This window comes from Zootoca vivipara, chromosome 5, assembly GCF_965207765.1.
Source record: "Zootoca vivipara chromosome 5, rZooViv2.hap1.1, whole genome shotgun sequence".
Taxonomy (NCBI): Eukaryota; Metazoa; Chordata; class Lepidosauria; order Squamata; family Lacertidae; genus Zootoca; species Zootoca vivipara.
This window is the reverse complement of record NC_142588.1, coordinates 4000407-4017468: the sequence shown is the minus strand read 5'-3', so window position 1 is coordinate 4017468 and position 17062 is coordinate 4000407. Positions and strand designations below refer to the sequence as shown.

The following is a 17062-nucleotide window of genomic DNA, read 5'->3' as shown; positions in this document are numbered from 1 at the left end:
GCAGAACGATGGGGGTGTAGATGCTCCTTCAGGTATACTGGGCCAAGGCCGTTTAGGGCTTTAAAGGTCAGCACCAACACTTTGAATAAAACAGTCAATAATAAAACAGCAACGTGAAGCAAGAAAATCTTCCACTGTCAATCAACACTTTTTCTTTTTAAAAAATCATTGTTTACCTTTTATCATTCGGTAGCTCACCAGTCCTGACACATGTCTCACCGGGCAGGTTTCATTAGTGGGATAATAGAACAGGTAGCAATTTGTGTAATTTCCTTTGCTCCTGGTATTAAAGACCACATAATTGCACTTCTTGCTGTCTGGAAAACACATACACAAAGACACAACCTAAATATACTGTAACATTGGAGAGACTTTATATCTGATATATTTATGATAAGAACACCCCAATCTAGAGTGGAATAATCCTCAATATTTCACCTTGCTGGCTTAGTTTCCACTTGGGTGGGAAAACTGTGACTAGGCTGTACCATTCCAGAGTGCAGGTGGGGGCTTGCAGGGCTGATGTTCGTGTGTGTGTGTGTGTGTGTGTGTGTGTAACTAGCTAGTTAGCTAGTCAGCGTTATTAGTAGTCAAGCTTTCTACCCGATAGGCTAGTTTCTATATGCAGGATAATTATTTTTTTCATATGGTGGAGCTCCCCTCATTCTGAAGTGGTATAGCCCAGTCATGACTTCACACTCACTATGAGAAGAATTCTAGACCTTTGTCAAGCTTCAGAAGTGCCACAGTTTAGTTGGAGATTCAGAGTTGCATCCAGCCAAATTCAATTCAGTGTAGACCCACTGAAAATACCGTGTTTCTCATATTATAAGACATGTCTTATATTTATTTTTTCCTCAAAAAAACACACTATGGCTTATTTTCAGGAGATGTCTTATATTTTTCCTCCTCCTCCTCCTGCCATGGCCGGTATTGCTGCTTCGCCTATCACTATGTCTTATTTTCGGGGTATGGCTTATATTCCTTGAATGCTTAAAAATCCTGCTATGGCTTATTTTATGGGTATGTCTTAAAATATGAGAAACAGGGTAATGAAACTAATTTGTCATAGCCATTAATTTTGATGGGTCTACTCTGAGTAGGACTACCACTGGGTACCACTCTCATTCTCCTCCCCAGTGCCTGAACTTGAGGCAGAGAAAGGGCAGACTCTGGCCTTTCAAATTTCAGTGGAGCCCTGTGCAAACCCAAAATTTGGTGCCACCCACCTCTCGCCTTCCCTTCTGTGCACTATGTCATGGTTGCAGGATCCTGCAGAGCCCCCCTTGGCTCGGTGCTGCCCCAAATCTGCCTCTGGGCAGAGAGGCTGGAAAAACTCAGAGGAACTGGTTCATTAACCTTCCAACTTATTTAATGATGCTGCCAAGCTTGAAGGTGTGCAGAAGAGGGTGAACAAGAAGAACCAGGGTCTGGAAACTAAGCCTTGTGAAGAGTGCTTGAAGGAGATGGGTATGTTTAGCCTGGAAAAGAGGAGACTGAGAGGAGATATGAGAGCCATCTTTAAATATCTTAAGGGCTTTCACTTGGAAGAGGGAGCAAGCCTGTTTTCTCCTGCTCTGGAAGGGAGGACCAATGGCCTCAAGTAACAAGAAAAGAGATTCTGACTAAACATTTGGAAAACCTTTCGGACAGTAAGAGCTGTTTGGCAGTGGAACCCTCCTTCCTGGGAGGTTTTTAAACAGAGCTTGGATGACGGAGCTTGAGATTCCTGCATTGCAGGGGGTTGGACTAGAGGACCCTTGGGTCTCTCCCAACTCCACAATTCTATTATTCTATGATTCATCCTAGTCAGCAGCTGTGACACTTGGCTTTCTAAAAGCAGAATGAACTCTGGGAGCATCTGCTGCCCATGTGTGCAAGACATAGCTGCTTTCAAAAAGCTAGGTGGTGAGACTACCAGCCAAGATGAGGATCAGAGTGGTCAGGTCTCCTGAGTCTTAAACCTGAGATTGAGGGGGCAAAGCCTGGCAGAAAAGGAGTAAAACATTAGGGCCAGGAGGTGGGGAGTAGCTCCAGGGCATGGAGGTTCAGGGTGCCGCCTGATAAGCATCATGGAAGAACTATTAGAGGGGGCAGATCAAAGCAAAACTCTAGGCCCTCTTATTGAATAAGGGACCCCTGACCATTAGGTCCAGTCGTGACTGACTCTGGGGTTGTGCGCTCATCTTGCATTATTGGCCGAGGGAGCCGGCGTACAGCTTCCAGGTCATGTGGCCAGCATGACAAAGCCGCTTCTGGCAAACCAGAGCAGCACATGGAAACGCCATTTACCTTCTCGCTTTCGAACTGCTAGGTTGGCAGGAGCTGGGACTGAGCAAGCCCTAGGCTCTGTGGTTTAACCCACAGCGCCACCCTTGTCCCACTTATTGAATATACTCAAAATTAAATTTTCTGTATTTCATGATTTCCAGAGATATAGGTGCTCTTGACTTACAGCTGCATGTGGCTGGAAAAATGGGACTGAAGGATGGGTGGGGAGAAGTCACATTTGGAGAGGGGATTAGAAGGAAAGCACTAGCTATATCTGAGCTCCCAAAATTGGTTGCAAGCTCCAACTCAGTCCATCCCAGCTCATTTCAAGTGCAGCCAAGTGACACATCTATATGATAAAATTACATCGATTTTATGCCAACTATAGCTGTCATGGATCCTCATAATCACCCTCCCTCAATTCTGGGAACTGTAGTTTGGTGTAAGTGCTGAGAATTCTATAATTCACACACACACGACAATAGTTCTCAGGGTTTCCTAGAGTGGGGAAAAGACTGGCTATTAAACCAATTTAAGCCTATAATGGAGATGCACCTAAAGAGCACCGTTTTTACCTGCACCCAAGCAGCAGACATCAACACAGGCTTCCCAAGATGAAGCATGGATTGGATCTTCCCCCCGGATGCCTTTGGAAAAGGCTGCTTTGATGTCAATAGTGGTGTTCTCCATCTTCTCCGTGGAACACACTTGATTTTGGGATGGCTTTGGCAAAGTATAAAAGGTCATGGCAAAGATGCAAGCAGAGCACCATGCAATCCGGATGGACATCTCTTTCCCTTAGCCGTGACAGACTTCTTACAGTTCTTTTGTTACCATCAGGGTCTGTAAAACTCAGGGTACAGCAATTTTAAGAAAGCTGTGGTGTTTGCATTGGTTCTAGTGAAAAAATGATGAAATAATATCTTACTGTTTAATGGCACAAACAAAAATAAATTCTCATTTCCATTAATATTCACGTATAATTAATTCTTCAAACCAATTAAAAGGACGTTGGCACCCATCTGTCTCGAAAGACAACAGAGTGTGCCTCCAGGGGTGAAGAAGTCAAATGGCTGTGTTAGCAGCACCAAAGTGACCTCCCCCGGGTGCAAGGCTGGGCAGTGTGTGTGGAGGTCCTGGGCTGCCCAGGTGACATTCCCCCTCTCCGCCTCACTGATGTGCTCCAAACGAAAGCAAAGCAATAGGGTTGGCACCAGGTTGGCTGCAGGAGTTGCCAAAAGGAGGGCTTACTCCTTAGCCTTTCCTCCTCCCAAAGATATCCCACAAGACAGTGAATGTTTAGGATCAGAGTTTTCCTTCTCTTAGATGGGCTACCTTTTCAGGTGGATGAGCCCCACCTGCGACTCACTTCCCTCTATGGCATGTGCAGAAACCGCCTTCTTGATGGTTAGATCCACTCTTGGTCTCGTCTGCTCAATCCGCCAAAGCTGGTCTTCCCACTGAGGGTTTGAGACCCATTGGCTACCCTCACCTGGTTTAGCTGGCCAGCTGAAGCTATTCCCCGTTGTCACATGCTGACAGCTTCTAGGAGCCACAGGTAAGAGCTGAGTGCAGGATGGGGACTCCAGAAGGAGCACCACATGTCCCCCACCAGAGGCAGAACCCTTCCCCTTGCACCCCATACAGCCCTGAAAGCAGGTAGGTGAACTAAAACAACAAAATTAATGTTAAGAGTAGAAAAAGGATGCACACAGGTCAATCTGCTGCTGGATAAAATCAAAGGCCCATCGAGTCCAGCATCCTGTTTTCTTTTTTTTTTTTTTTTTTTTTTAAAATATTTTTATTAATTTTCCAATTAAAACCAATTATATCACATTTCAATATTTCAAATTATACACATATATATATCAATCAAACCGAATGTTATGCCAAATCATCTAAATAATTTATTTTTGGGTTCCCATGCTTCAAGAAATTGGGAATTCCTCGCAACTGTCCACTGCCGTCTTATTTCTAAAGTTCAAATCGTCCTCCAAGCTCATAATATTCCAAATCTTCCCCTTACAGTCACCTAGATGTTTTCCACTTTCATCCGATTGTTCCAGCTGCTGAGATAAATGTCAAACGAAGTTTCACAGATGTTCTTTCTCCTGTGTGAGTTAATCAGTCCAGCCTCCCCATAAATCTTCTTAGTGGAGCTCCCTGTTGCGACGGAGTAGCAGCGCCATCTTAAAAGGCTCAAATCACTTTCATTTTCTCTCATAGCCATGAAGATTTACGATTTATTTATCTTTATAGAATTTACAGCTTTTTCAGGCAGGAGACCCAAACATCCAACCATGAACTCTTGGTAAATTAATGGATCTCCTTGCCCTATAGCTGAACTTAGCTTCAGGTCGCTGCTCCAATTTAAAGTGCGTCACAGCTCATAAATCCTCCGAACGCGTCCAGAACTCCTTCCGTCTGACTAGGGGGGGGCTTTTCTCATCGGCAACTTCACATCTTTAAGAAATATGCTCAGTAACAACAGCTATAGAGTTCAACTCACACAGTCTTTTGCTTCTCTTTCACTCCAAACAAGCCAGGACATCGCGTCCGGGAAGATACGAGGCAACAATATGAAGAAAAAATAAAAACTTGCTTCCCTTATCGCTCCGTCCCCATCAATCCTTCTTCCAGATGCCGTACATTCTTTGACTCCTCTCGCTCAACAGCATAAAATTCTCAGCAGTAAACAGCGCTTCTTCCCCTCCTTCTGAAGTATGTCCATAGATTTAAGCCTAATTATCTTCTTTAACCATGGAAATCCCCGCCATGCAGATTAGCGTCCGGGAGTCCTGGCCGTCGTAAGTGCTCAGCCCAAGCTCCCCCCACTCCAAAAACAGTCGGAGTGGGTCTGGGGGCATCGCGGGCCAGCGGCCCCTCTCCGTAACCCCCGGAGAGGGTAGGGGGTTGCCATTTACTCCCCTAGCAACCGCCAAATTCCTTACGAAGGTCAGAGAGATGGAAAACAGGTCCGCCATTCCTGCAGGCGGAAACCGGAACCCCCAGCATCCTGTTTTCAAGGTGGTCAGATGCTTATGAGAAGCCCACAAGTGGCCTCAAGTGCAAGAGCAGCCGTCTCCTCACTTGCGATTCTAAGCAACTGCTATTCAGAGGTATACTGCCTCTAACACTGGACACAGAACATCACCCTCCGGTTTTGTAGCCATTGGTAGCCTTATGCTCCATTAATTTCTCTAATCTTCTTTTAAAGGCATCCCAAGTTGATGGCCATCCTATCTTGGGGGAGTGAATTCCACAGCTCAACTATGCATTGTGTGCAGAAGTACTTTGCTTTTCATGCAGCTTCATTTGTTGCAAATCAAGAGGTATACATTAGCTTCTCAGATATCTGCTTCTTGGGTGTTTATTTTAATGCAAGACATTCATACTCTCAAACCAGTAGTTTATTTGGGACATTGAACATACAAAAAGGGAGAACCCCATATGCATGCAAGTTTCCACATGCCTCAACATTGCACTTAAAGGGCGCAGAACCTCTGCACTTCCCTCTAAGCGAACATCACTCACACCACAGTGATCTGTGGCTGAGAAAGAAGCTGTGTTGGCTCAAAGAGTCTGGCACATGGAATAACAGTGTAATCCTATGAATATCTCTTACAGGGCTCGGGAACAGATGAACAATTTGGAACTGTCCTCTTATATCATTTCCCTAGCTATAGTTACATTTGTAATCTCCAATTTATTGCACCCGATGTACATCAAACATAGGGTTGAAAACATGATGAGCATATTTGTTTTAAGGCTTAAGAAAAAAAGGCAAATTAAACACATTCTCTCTCTCATGCCACTTTTTCTTTTCTGGATAGGCAACCTAGATATGAACTGACTAGTTTTTCAAAAATTTAGAATCATCCTTACAATGAGTGAAGGGATGAAAAGGAGGGGAGAGACTCTTGGCGGGAAGGATAGAATACTGAAGGAAAGGGGATGTAATGAGGGGGCTCTTATCCTCACAGTAGCATAAAACATGTAACTCTTCTGGCTTTGCTTCTGATTATATTTTAATGTCCTGACACTCTCAAATAACATAGTTCAAGATTTCTGAAGCTTTTCTGCATTTGAGACCCACAATTTTACAAGACTATCACAAACTGGAGTCTGCTAGGTCCGGCTCCCACTAGGTTTGTGGCAATTAAGTACATGGAGAGTTGGCATCCATCTGTCTTGGGAGACAATGGAGGAGAGAGTGCACCTTTGGGGGTAAAGTCAAACTGTTGGAAGGTTACAGAGCTTGTTGTGGCTGTAGAGACCAATATGGGAGATACATGTTTTGTTGCATTATATTATTAATTTTATTAAACCAAACAATTTAGCTCAGCAATGGAAGAACCAGACTGAAAACCCCTGAACAGATGTGAAAATAATACCTGGGCTACAGCACTGCCTGAGCGCCTCACCAGACATAGCAGGACAATGACAGGCTTAACGGAGAGAGACACCTTCCATGAAACGTGGGCCCCTTTCTTTTACTAGGTTAATGACCAAAATCAAGATCACGTACCATCTGCTCAATATTCTCAGAGGAGAGGTTACATAAAGTAATATGTCTGAATGTTGAATGCTGGATAAGTGTTTAATAGTTTTTTGATTTGGATTTGCATTAAATAATAATAATAATAATAATAATAATAATAATAATAATAATTTGTCTTTAAAAAAATTAAACAAAGCAATTATAGCTGATCTTTACCCAACTGCTCAGTGTCAGATTCTTGCAGGTTTTATTGTAATTTCAGTAGATCTTGGACATTCTGGCAGGTCTCCTGCTTCATTGAACCAGGACTCCACTGAAGGTCTTGCCTCCTGCCCCATCCATTCTGCTCAGGTGTGAGTCGGATGGAAGGCATAACAACAACAACAACAACAACAACCTCAGGAAGGTGTGACTCACACCACATAGGTGGTATTTGTACAGTCTTCGGAGCACAGGTGGGGCGAGAATGTAAGGATGTGTTTGGGCCCTCTCCTTCCTTCTTTCCTAGACCCGAGGCAGATTTCACCAAAGTAGCTGGATTTCCTGTGAAAATTCACTTTCCCAAAGAGAGCTTGCCAGAAAGGCTTCCTTCAGTCAGTTTATGTGCTAAAATTAAAATACTCTGAATTGTCCTCTTGCCCATGTTATTTTGAAGTACACTTTAAGGAGTGCTGTAGGCAGAATACCCAATAAAACGTTACATTATATTTAATGTACCTCTATGTTATACATTTAAAGGCACAAGTGCAGGGCCAGATGAAAGATGGCAACCTTAGGAGGTAAAGGGAGAGCTTGAGAGGATTGGGGGAGAAATGCGAGTTGCAATCTTAGGGTGCTTTGGACTACAGTTGCAACTGAAATCATTCAACCCCCATTGCAAATTAGGTTTATTATCAAAATTTACAGACTTTCTGCTGTTTGCAATGAGCAAATCAAACAAAAACAGATGCTTCAATGTGTTTCCCCACTTCACTTGAAGCATCCAAAGACTCTAGGAACATTCAGTACCTTTAATATTTTCTTGTATCCTGCTCCTTATTTGTGAAGGGCAATGATCTCTTCTCTTACCTTCTTGGGCTTAGCCGTATTTCTAACATGCAGCCAAATGTGTCACTCAGCAACCCCCTGGCCAGGTCAGGTATTTCATGTGTTCCAGCTTCAGCACCTTGTGCAACTAATGAAGCCCTTGATTATTTATTTTTATTTGTTGAATTTATATACTGTACTGTACTGCCATATATCTGGAGGTCTGTTGTGAGGGATTCTATTCTATTCGGGGGTTGGATAACAGCAAATCTTAAGAAGCCAGTATAAGTTGCTTAATTTGGGGGAACCACTTGAAGCATCCATTGTGTTGGGCTATTTCAATTGCTTTTGTTTGATTTGCTCATTGCAAACAGCTGAAAGTCTGTAAATTTGGATAATAAACCTGATTTGCAATGGGGCTTGAATAATTTAGATGGCTACTTCCTTATGAGGAATTGCCTCCCGATAAAAAAGAGGGGAAGTTTTCCCCTATTCACATATTTTTCTTTCTGGGAGGGGAATGCCTAACATTGATATATGTGAACAGTAGGACTTGTAAAATATTTTGTGGTTTAACAACTTTTGTAGCGTGATCTGCAAGTCTGTATTGCATAGCTGCCAAGTTCTCCCTTTTTTTAAGGGATTTTCCCTTATGCTGAATAGGCTTCCTCGCGAGAAAAGGGAAAACTTGGCAGCTATGCTGTATTGGTTTATTTAACATGCCTAAATGTTGACTGCAATCGTTTGGATTTTGTCACAGAAATGGAGGAAGACCATTGGCACTGTGAACTTTATAGGAACTAATGCAGGCATCCCCAAACTGCGGCCCTCCAGATGTTTTGGCCTACAACTCCCATGATCCCTAGCTAACAGGACCAGTGGTCAGGGATGATGGGAATTGTAGTCCAAAACATCTGGAGGGCCAAAGTTTGGGGATGCCTGATCTAATGTCTTTCACAACAGCCCGGCATACAGAAATTAAGCACTGGGGCGAATGATGAAGTGATGCCGGCCCAGTTCAGATATGATGCTTTCAGTATCCTGGATTATATGCAGGTTTATAGTAGAGAATAAACCAGAGTTTCCCAGTTTGAATGTCACAGAACACTGTGGTTTGCCTAAGCTCCTGAAACCTTTCTCATGGAGTATGAGAAAAGAAAGGAGAGAACTCCTGGACACACTTGTACTTGAGCGACTGTTACCCTTAGAATCCTAGAATCATAGAATCATAGAGTTGGAAGAGACCACAAGGGCCATCCAGTCCAAACCCCTGGCCAAGCAGGAAACACCATCAAAGCATTCTTGACATATGCCTGTCAAGCCTCTGCTTAAAGACCTCCAAAGAAGGAGACTCCACCACACTCCTTGGCAGCAAATTCCACTGCCGAACAGCTCTTACTGTCAGGAAGTTCTTCCTAATGTTTAGGTGGAATCTTCTTTCTTGTAGTTTGAATCCATTGCTCCGTGTCCGCTTCTCTGGAGCAGCAGAAAACAACCTTTCTCCCTCCTCCATATGACATCCTTTCATATATTTGAACATGGCTATCATATCACCCCTTAACCTTCTCTTCTCCAGGCTAAACATACCCAGCTCCCTAAGTCGTTCCTCATAAGGCATTGTTTCCAGGCCTTTGACCATTTTGGTTGCCCTCTTCTGGACACATTCAAGCTTGTCAGTATCCTTCTTGAACTGTGGTGCCCAGAACTGGACACAGTACTCCAGGTGAGGTCTGACCAGAGCAGAATACAGTGGTACTATTACTTCCCTAGATCTAGATGCTATACTCCTATTGATGCAGCCCAGAATTGCATTGGCTTTTTAAGCTGCTGCATCACACTGTTGACTCATGTCAAGTTTGTGGTCTACCAAGACTCCTAGATCCTTTTCACATGTACTGCTCTCAAGCCAGGTGTCACCCATCCTGTATTTGTGCCTTTCATTTTTTTTGCCCAAGTGTGGTGGCGCTGTGGTTAAACCACTGAGCCTAGGGCTGGCTGATCAGAAGGTCGGCGGTTCGAGTCCCTGTGACGGGGTGAGCTCCCGTTGCTTGGTCCCAGCTCCTGCCAACTTAGCAGTTCGAAAGCATGTCAAAATGCAAGTAGATAAATAGGAACCGCTACAGCGGGAAGGTAAACGGCGTTTCAATGTGCTGCTCTGGTTTGCCAGAAGCGGCTTTGTCATGCTGGCCACCTGGAAGCTATACGCCGGCTCCCTCGGCAAGTAATGCGAGATGAGCGCGCAACCCCAGAGTCGGTCACGACTGGACCTAATGGTCAGGGGTCCATTTACCTTTTACCTAGTACCTTACATTTCTCCTTGTTAAAATTCATCTTGTTTGCTTTGGCCCAATTGTCTAATCTGTTAAGGTCATTTTGAAGTGTGATCCTGTCCTCTGGGGTATTAGCCACCCCTCCCAATTTGGTGTCGTCTGCAAACTTGATCAGGATGCCCTCAAGCCCATCATCCAAGTCATTGATAAAGATGTTGAATAAGACTGGGCCCAATACAGAACCCTGTGGCACCCCACTAAGTCACTACTCTCCAGGATGAGGAGGAGCCATTGATGAGCACCCTTTGGGTTTGGTCAGTCAGCCAGTTACAAATCCACTGAATGGTAGCATTGTCTAGCCCGCATTTTACCAACTTCTTTACAAGAATATCATGGGGCACCTTGTCAAAGGCCTTGCTGAAATCAAGATAGGCTACATCCACAGCGTTCCCTTCATCTACCAGGCTTGTAATTCTGTCAAAAAATGAGATCAGATTAGTCTGACATGACTTATTTTTCAGAAACCCATGCTGACTTTTAGTGATCACAGAGTTTCTTTCTAGGTGCTCACAGACCGTTTGCTTAATGATCTGCTCTAGAATCTTTCCTGGTATTGATGTCAGGCTGACCGGGCAGTAATTGTTTGGGTCCTCTCTTTTATAATAATAATAATAATAATTTATTATTTATACCCCGCCCATCTGGCCGGGTTCCCCCAGCCACTCTGGGCGGCTTCCAAAAAAACAGAAATTCTAAAATACAGAAATCCATCAAACATTAAAAGCTTCCCTAAACAGGGCTGCCTTGAGATGCCTTCTAAAGGTCTGGTAATTGTTCTCTTTGACCTCTTACCAGACCTTTAGAAGGCATCTCAAGGCAGCCCTCCTCAACATTTGCCCTCCTCCAGTCTGCTGGAACTTCGCCTCTTCTCCAGGAATTTTCAAAGATTACTGCCAGTGGTTCTGAAATCACCTCTGCCAGTTCTTTTAATACACTTGGATGTAGTTCATCTGGCCCTGGAGACTTGAATACATCTAAACTAGCCAAGTATTCTTGTACTACCTCCTTACTTGTTCTGGGCTGTGTTTCCTCTGCTGAATCATCTGCTCCATATTCTTCAGGTTTGGCATTGTTTTCTTTTTGGGAGAAGACTGAGGCAAAGAAGGCATTGAGGAGTTCTGCCCTTTCTCTGTCCCCTGTTTGCATTTCACCATCTTCTCCTCTAATGACCCCACTGTTTCCTTGTTCTTCCTTTTGCTACGGATATACCCATAAAAGCCCTTTTTGTTGCTTTTAACCTCTCTGGCGAGCCTGAGTTCTTTCTGTGCTTTAGCTTTTCTGACTTTGTCTCTACGTGTGCTGGCTATATGTTTGAATTCCTCTCTGGTGATTTCCCCCCTTTTCCATTTTTTGTACCTATCCCTTTTAAATCTTAACTTGATTTAGGCTACATAACATTTATTTGCTTATTTTTCTACCATCCTCAATCTGCATGATGCTTTACAGAGTATAGCAGGATAGACCTCTGCACTGAGGAATTTACAATCTGTAAATCAACACAAGAGAGACAAAGGAAGAGAAGGTGGGCATTGGAGGCAGGAGTAAATAGGATTTAAACATCAGCACCAACACTTTGAATTGTGCTCAGAAATGCACTAGGAGCCATGAAGATTTTTTGGACCGGTGTTATATGGTCTCGGCACCCACTCCCAGTCACCAGTCTAGCTACCGCATTCTCGATTAATTGCCGTTTCTGAGTCACCTTCATGTGTAGAGCGCATTACAGTAGTCCAAGCGGGAGATAACCAGAGCATGCACCACTCTGGCGAGACAGTTCGCGGGCAGGTAGGGTCTCAGCCTGCGTACCAGATGGAGCTGGTAGACAGCTGCCCTGGACACATAATTGACCTGCACCTCCATGGACAGTTGTGAGTCCAAAATGACTCACAGGCTGCGTACCTGGTCCTTCAGAGCCACAGTTACCCCATTCAGGAACAGGAAGTCCTCCACACCTGCCCACTACCTGTCCCCCCAAAAACTTCTGTTTTGTCAGGATTCAACCTCAATCTGTTAGCCGCCATCCATCCTCCAACCGCCTCCATTCACTCAGAAAGGTGGGCACAGCTGGGTGAGGCCAACTCCCCCCTGTTCCCCCACCCAGTTTCAGGGATACAGGCCAGATCAGATCATGGATGAGGGAGATTTTATTCTGGGCCGCCCTGGCACTCAACAGCAGCAGTTGCTGACCCCTGAGGGCTGGCTCAGATGACAAGCACAATTCTCCAGGTTGGAGGAGGGGCTGGCACACAGCACAGTCACTAACTGCCCCTCCTCCCTCGCCATACCTCCCCCTACTTAGAACCACTGTAACTGGGCCTCCCCCTGCTCCCCCCCCCCCGCTCCTCTCCTCCCAGGCACATCCCACCAAGTAAGTATCCAGGTCAGATGGACTTTTAAACTTATTAATTTAAATATTTCTGTACTGCTTTTCCATATTCCTTTCTGGCAGGGCTCATGCACTTTTTAAACAGCTATAGATATGCATTTCTTCAAGACAGGGAAATCTTTGCTTGTTGAATTTCTGCTTGCCAGGAAGCTAGCTACTGTATAATAATACTTAACTATTTTAACAGTAACAATATTTCAAAGTTAAGGGGATCCAAATTCCTGCCAGAAAAGGAAAATCAAGTGACTCCAGATCTAACCCAATCACTCCCTATTACAAAGCAATACTTCTTTCTGGTGGGTCAGATTACTGGGTGTGTCGACAGATTTCTATCACAGGGCAATTCAGCACATACAGCTAAGAAAAGAACTTTATATGACTTAAAGGGTGTCTCTATAACAGATAAGATTGTGTTAAATCCACTGAGGGCAATTGGGGGGAGGGGGAAATCCACACCCTTCTTTTGAAAAACAGCACAATTACCTGATGTGTGAGACAGAGTCACACATTACATTATTATTAACACAGCACACTTAATTTTCCTGGGGGAAATGTGATGGCTGAATAAACCATTCTAAGAACAATATCCTGTGATTTATATAGCATTTCTCCTAATGCTTGAAGGATCTGAAAGACTACCAAGTTGAGGGAAACCGCTATGAGATATCCTGAAAAGACAGTAGCACAGGGGTGCTTCTCATTGGCCAGGAACTGGGGGTGCCATCCATTCCAGATGGCCTTGCATGGAAAACACAGGTGCACAGCTAAGGAGACTTCTTGATCCAGGATCATACCCTTTAGCAGCAGCATTGCATTTTCTGGACAGGAACAGCCTGGCTCCAGTGATCCATCCTCCCCCAGTTGCTTTACAGTGTTTACATACGGCTGCCCTTGAAGACATCCCAGAAGTGACAACCAATGCAGAATGTAACAGGCAGAATGCAAACTGCCACAGCTAGATGCTGGTTACAGGTAGGTAGCCGTGTTGGTCTGGGTCGAAGTAAAATTAAAAAAATTCCTTCAGTAGCACCTTAAAGACCAACTAAGTTTTTATTTTGGTATGAGCTTTCGTGTGCATGCACACTTCTTCAGATACAGTGAAATAGGAGTCCCCAGGCACTTATGTAGAGAAGGGGTGGGGAGGGGGTGGGGAGGGGGAGGGGAGGGGGGATCACTCAGAAGGGTGGTGGAAGTGGGTGATTGACTGACTGATAGCTGTTGATGACCGAAAACGACTGCAAATGGTTTTGCATGAAAAAGCAAGGGTTGAGATGGCTGAAGATCGCTTATCATGTATAATGAGATAAGAATCCGATATCTCTGTTCAAACCAGATAAGCGATCTTCAGCCATCTCAACACTTGCTTTTTCATGCAAAACCATTTGCAGTCGTTTTCGGTCATTAACAGCTATCAGTCAGTCAATCACCCACTTCCACCACCCTTCTGAGTGATCCCCCCTCCCCTCCCCATCCCCACCCCCTCCCCACCCCTTCTCTACATAAGTGCCTGGGGACTCCTATTTCACTGTATCTGAAGAAGTGTGCATGCACACGAAAGCTCATACCAAAATAAAAACTTAGTTGGTCTTTAAGGTGCTACTGAAGGAATTTTTTTTATTTTACAGCTAGATGCTGTACTGGTTACCTGTTCAGTTCAGAGCCCAGTTCCAGGTGGTTGTCTGTACTGTACCTTAAAACCCTCAATGACTTAAGACCCAAATAGCTCTCCCTATTTCAATCTGCCCAGGCTGGCCAAGAATGTCCACAGAGGCCCTTCCCAGAGTTCCATTGCTCAGGCATTATCTTACATGTCTGTTCTCCTACATTCAGTGTTTCAGAATTGGTTTTATTTATTTTGTTTTTTGTATTATTGCATTTTATTCTGGCATGATTACTTTAGTCATGTCCATCGGGGGCTGCACTGCTATTTGCAAAGATGAAGTGCAGTTTAAAAACATTTTACATAAAATTATTTAACACTAAGAGAACTTTAACTATAAGAGAACCTGTTCTGGAGCTCATTCATTCACTGATGGGCAGTGTTTGTCACTTTCCACTTTTGTAAAGTGTCCATGATGCCCATGAGCATGACAGTCTTAATCTCAGGGCCATGGGTTCAAGCCCCACATTGGGCAAAAGATTTCTGTATTTCAAGTGGTTGGACTAGATGACCCTCGTGGTTCCTTCCAATTCTACAGTTCTATGAGTACAGTTCTTAAGAATCTATTTCTTAAGCACCATTGACTATTATTAATTTGTACAGCATCACACCTCTGACATGAACTGGCTAAGCTGTTACAACCGGCACAGAATATTCAGGTGCTCAAGGAGCAACGCAGTTTGCAGAACAATGTCTAACTGGTCAGTTTGGTTGTGATTAAAGCCTCAGGCTTAAGGTAGCTGTGGTGTGGTCAGAAGTCTTGGGATACAAAGAAGGAGACCAAGAGGCCTGGGTTTCATGAGGGGAAAGGGAGAGGGACCCTACTGAAATACATAAGCTCACACAATTCCCAGCATCCCTGGACACTGGCCATGCTGGCGAGGTTGAAGGGAGCTGGAGCCATACATCTGGAGGTGATCGTGCTGGCTGCTTCAGCGCCCTAATTTTAGCCACATTATGCCCTCCCTTACTTTCTAAAAACCAACAGCAGGGGGTGGGACTGCACAAAAGGTAAGGGCAATCTTTCTCCAGCCCCCTTGCTGCTTGAGGAAAAGGGCCATGGAAACATTAATAGAGCTAAGAAGGCTGAAGAAACTCCACAAAAACTAAAGACCGGAAGGGACCCTATGATGTACACAGGGAGAAGGAAGTGCCTTGTATGGGTCAGGACAGGAGACCGAGTGCTTGAAAAGCAGGGACCAAAGAAAACAATGGGGAGTGGAAGCACAAAGAGCCAAGGAAGGAGAGCTGTGGCAAAACCTCATACATAATGCAGTCCTGTGGGCTGTGTTAAACTAGAATCCTATTATTAACAGACACATGGTTTTGAGATTATTGTATTTTAATGACGTTATTCATGGCCCTGGGCTCTAATGGGAGGAGGGCTGGTGTGCAAATACCAATAGTAATCATGATGATGGAAGGGTGGAAGGGCACTGCCAAGGGAGCCCTGGACTACTGCACCCCCCTTCACACACGATAAATGTGAAGAGGTCCACACATATCCCTTCAGTTTCTATGAAAGCTGGAACCCTGTGCAGTTGGGGTTTCAGTTCCTGTGGAAATGACATCTACACCCCTAGGCAGAAGCCTATGGCCATCCACACTCAACGTGTGCACACTGGGGATAGGCAGGGGGAGGAAACAGGACTCTGCTCACTGCCTGGACCCCCTTCACATGAATGGGGATTAATCTGCTTGTTGTGGTTTCTTCTGTTACTGCTGTATTTTGACCTGGCAACCCCAGGAGGGCTAACAAGGTCCAAGAAAAGGGGTGGAGGCCTGAATTCACACATTAAGTTGAGCCAACCAGCTAATGTTTGGATGCAGCCTTCTAGTATTAATAATACGTAGCCTTCTCACTTGTTTTAGGGCAGAGGGATGTAAGTCAAAGATGACTGAGCCCAGGCACAAATCAAGCTTCATCAAAATATAAAGTTCTGTTAGCTGACTTGTTTGGAGTTTTGGTGTTCTGAGAATGAACTATCAGAACTACTGCACAGTGGGAAACTATGGTCCAGAGACCTGCAGGCGCTGCCTCCAGGCGCTGCTCGACTCCAGCTCCCCTTGACCAGCACCTGAAGGGCCACAGGTGAGGCGCCCCATCCCTGACTTCGAGGAAACGGCAGCATCTGCAAAAGACAGCGCGAAGAGGACACGCCTCGTTTCTGGGCGTCTTGATCGCCAATCAGTTTTCTCCACCATAAATCCTAGAGATCGTTGGGAATCCGGATCTTTCTTCTCTTGTTCCGAGGAGCAATGAAGCAGAGTCCGATCCCAAGCTTGGCTCTGCAACCCTACGCGCTCCCACGGCCAAGAATGCCACAAAGAGCTCTGCTCAATTCTGCTCAAACAGACACGGGGGTCTTACCTGGCAAGGCACCCTGCGCGCTCTCCCTCGGCTGAAGTTGGCCACTTTCCTCGAGCTGGTGCGTGGGAAGAAGAACTCCTCCGCGGTGTATCCGCCTCGGAGTTAAGGGAGGAGTTAGTGGCAAGGGCGAGCAGCTGAGTAAAAGGAAGAGGCGGAACTTGGTCTTAGAGTCAGTTGAGAGAAAAGCTGCGTGTAGGCTTTGCACCCCGAGCATACGTCGCCTTCGCTCAGAAACAGGAGACGATTTATTCAAAGGGTATGATTTCTAAGAGTTAGCAACCCGATCTGTGCCTACATTTACTCTCAAGTGATTTACTGCCAATTGCTTTTAAAGCTGCGCCTCTAGTAATGTCTACTTTAAGCAAGTGCCACTGAGCTCACGAGGGTTTGTATCCGAGAATCGGTCGGATTGCATAGCATCGCGATCTTACTGGGAGTCAGTCGGTGCTTCCCGCGCAGAAGAGCTCGCCGCCGGGCCCTTTCCCTTCCCCTCGCCCTCCGCTCCGCCTCTCGGCCT

At 45.1% G+C, this 17062-nt stretch overlaps 1 protein-coding gene and 1 long non-coding RNA gene across 7 annotated transcripts in view; one reads left to right on the top strand and one right to left on the bottom strand.

The window, feature by feature from the left end:
• The window catches only part of LOC148685550 (uncharacterized), a 20245-nt gene extending 13517 nt beyond the window's left edge, over nucleotides 1–6728 (top strand). Inside the window, exons 2-3 of one of the 2 annotated variants that reach the window (XR_015949953.1) lie at nucleotides 5489–5603; nucleotides 6612–6728. This is a non-coding gene — a long non-coding RNA (uncharacterized LOC148685550). Of the gene's footprint in view, nucleotides 1–5488; nucleotides 5604–5898; nucleotides 6033–6611 lie in introns of those variants that run through there. The other variant, XR_015949954.1, reaches the window with a different exon arrangement.
• The window catches only part of MANSC1 (MANSC domain containing 1), a 20910-nt gene extending 3848 nt beyond the window's left edge, over nucleotides 1–17062 (bottom strand). Inside the window, exons 1-4 of one of the 5 annotated variants that reach the window (XM_035102246.3) lie at nucleotides 16977–17062; nucleotides 16546–16679; nucleotides 2847–3168; nucleotides 177–317 (exon numbers count right to left, since the gene is read on the bottom strand). In XM_035102246.3, coding sequence (XP_034958137.2) covers nucleotides 177–317; nucleotides 2847–3060 — 355 coding nt within the window. In that variant the 5' untranslated portion in view covers nucleotides 3061–3168; nucleotides 16546–16679; nucleotides 16977–17062. The remainder of the gene's footprint in view (nucleotides 1–176; nucleotides 318–2846; nucleotides 3169–16545; nucleotides 16680–16976) is intronic. The other 4 variants (XM_088669428.1, XM_088669425.1, XM_088669426.1 and 1 more) reach the window with 4 other exon arrangements.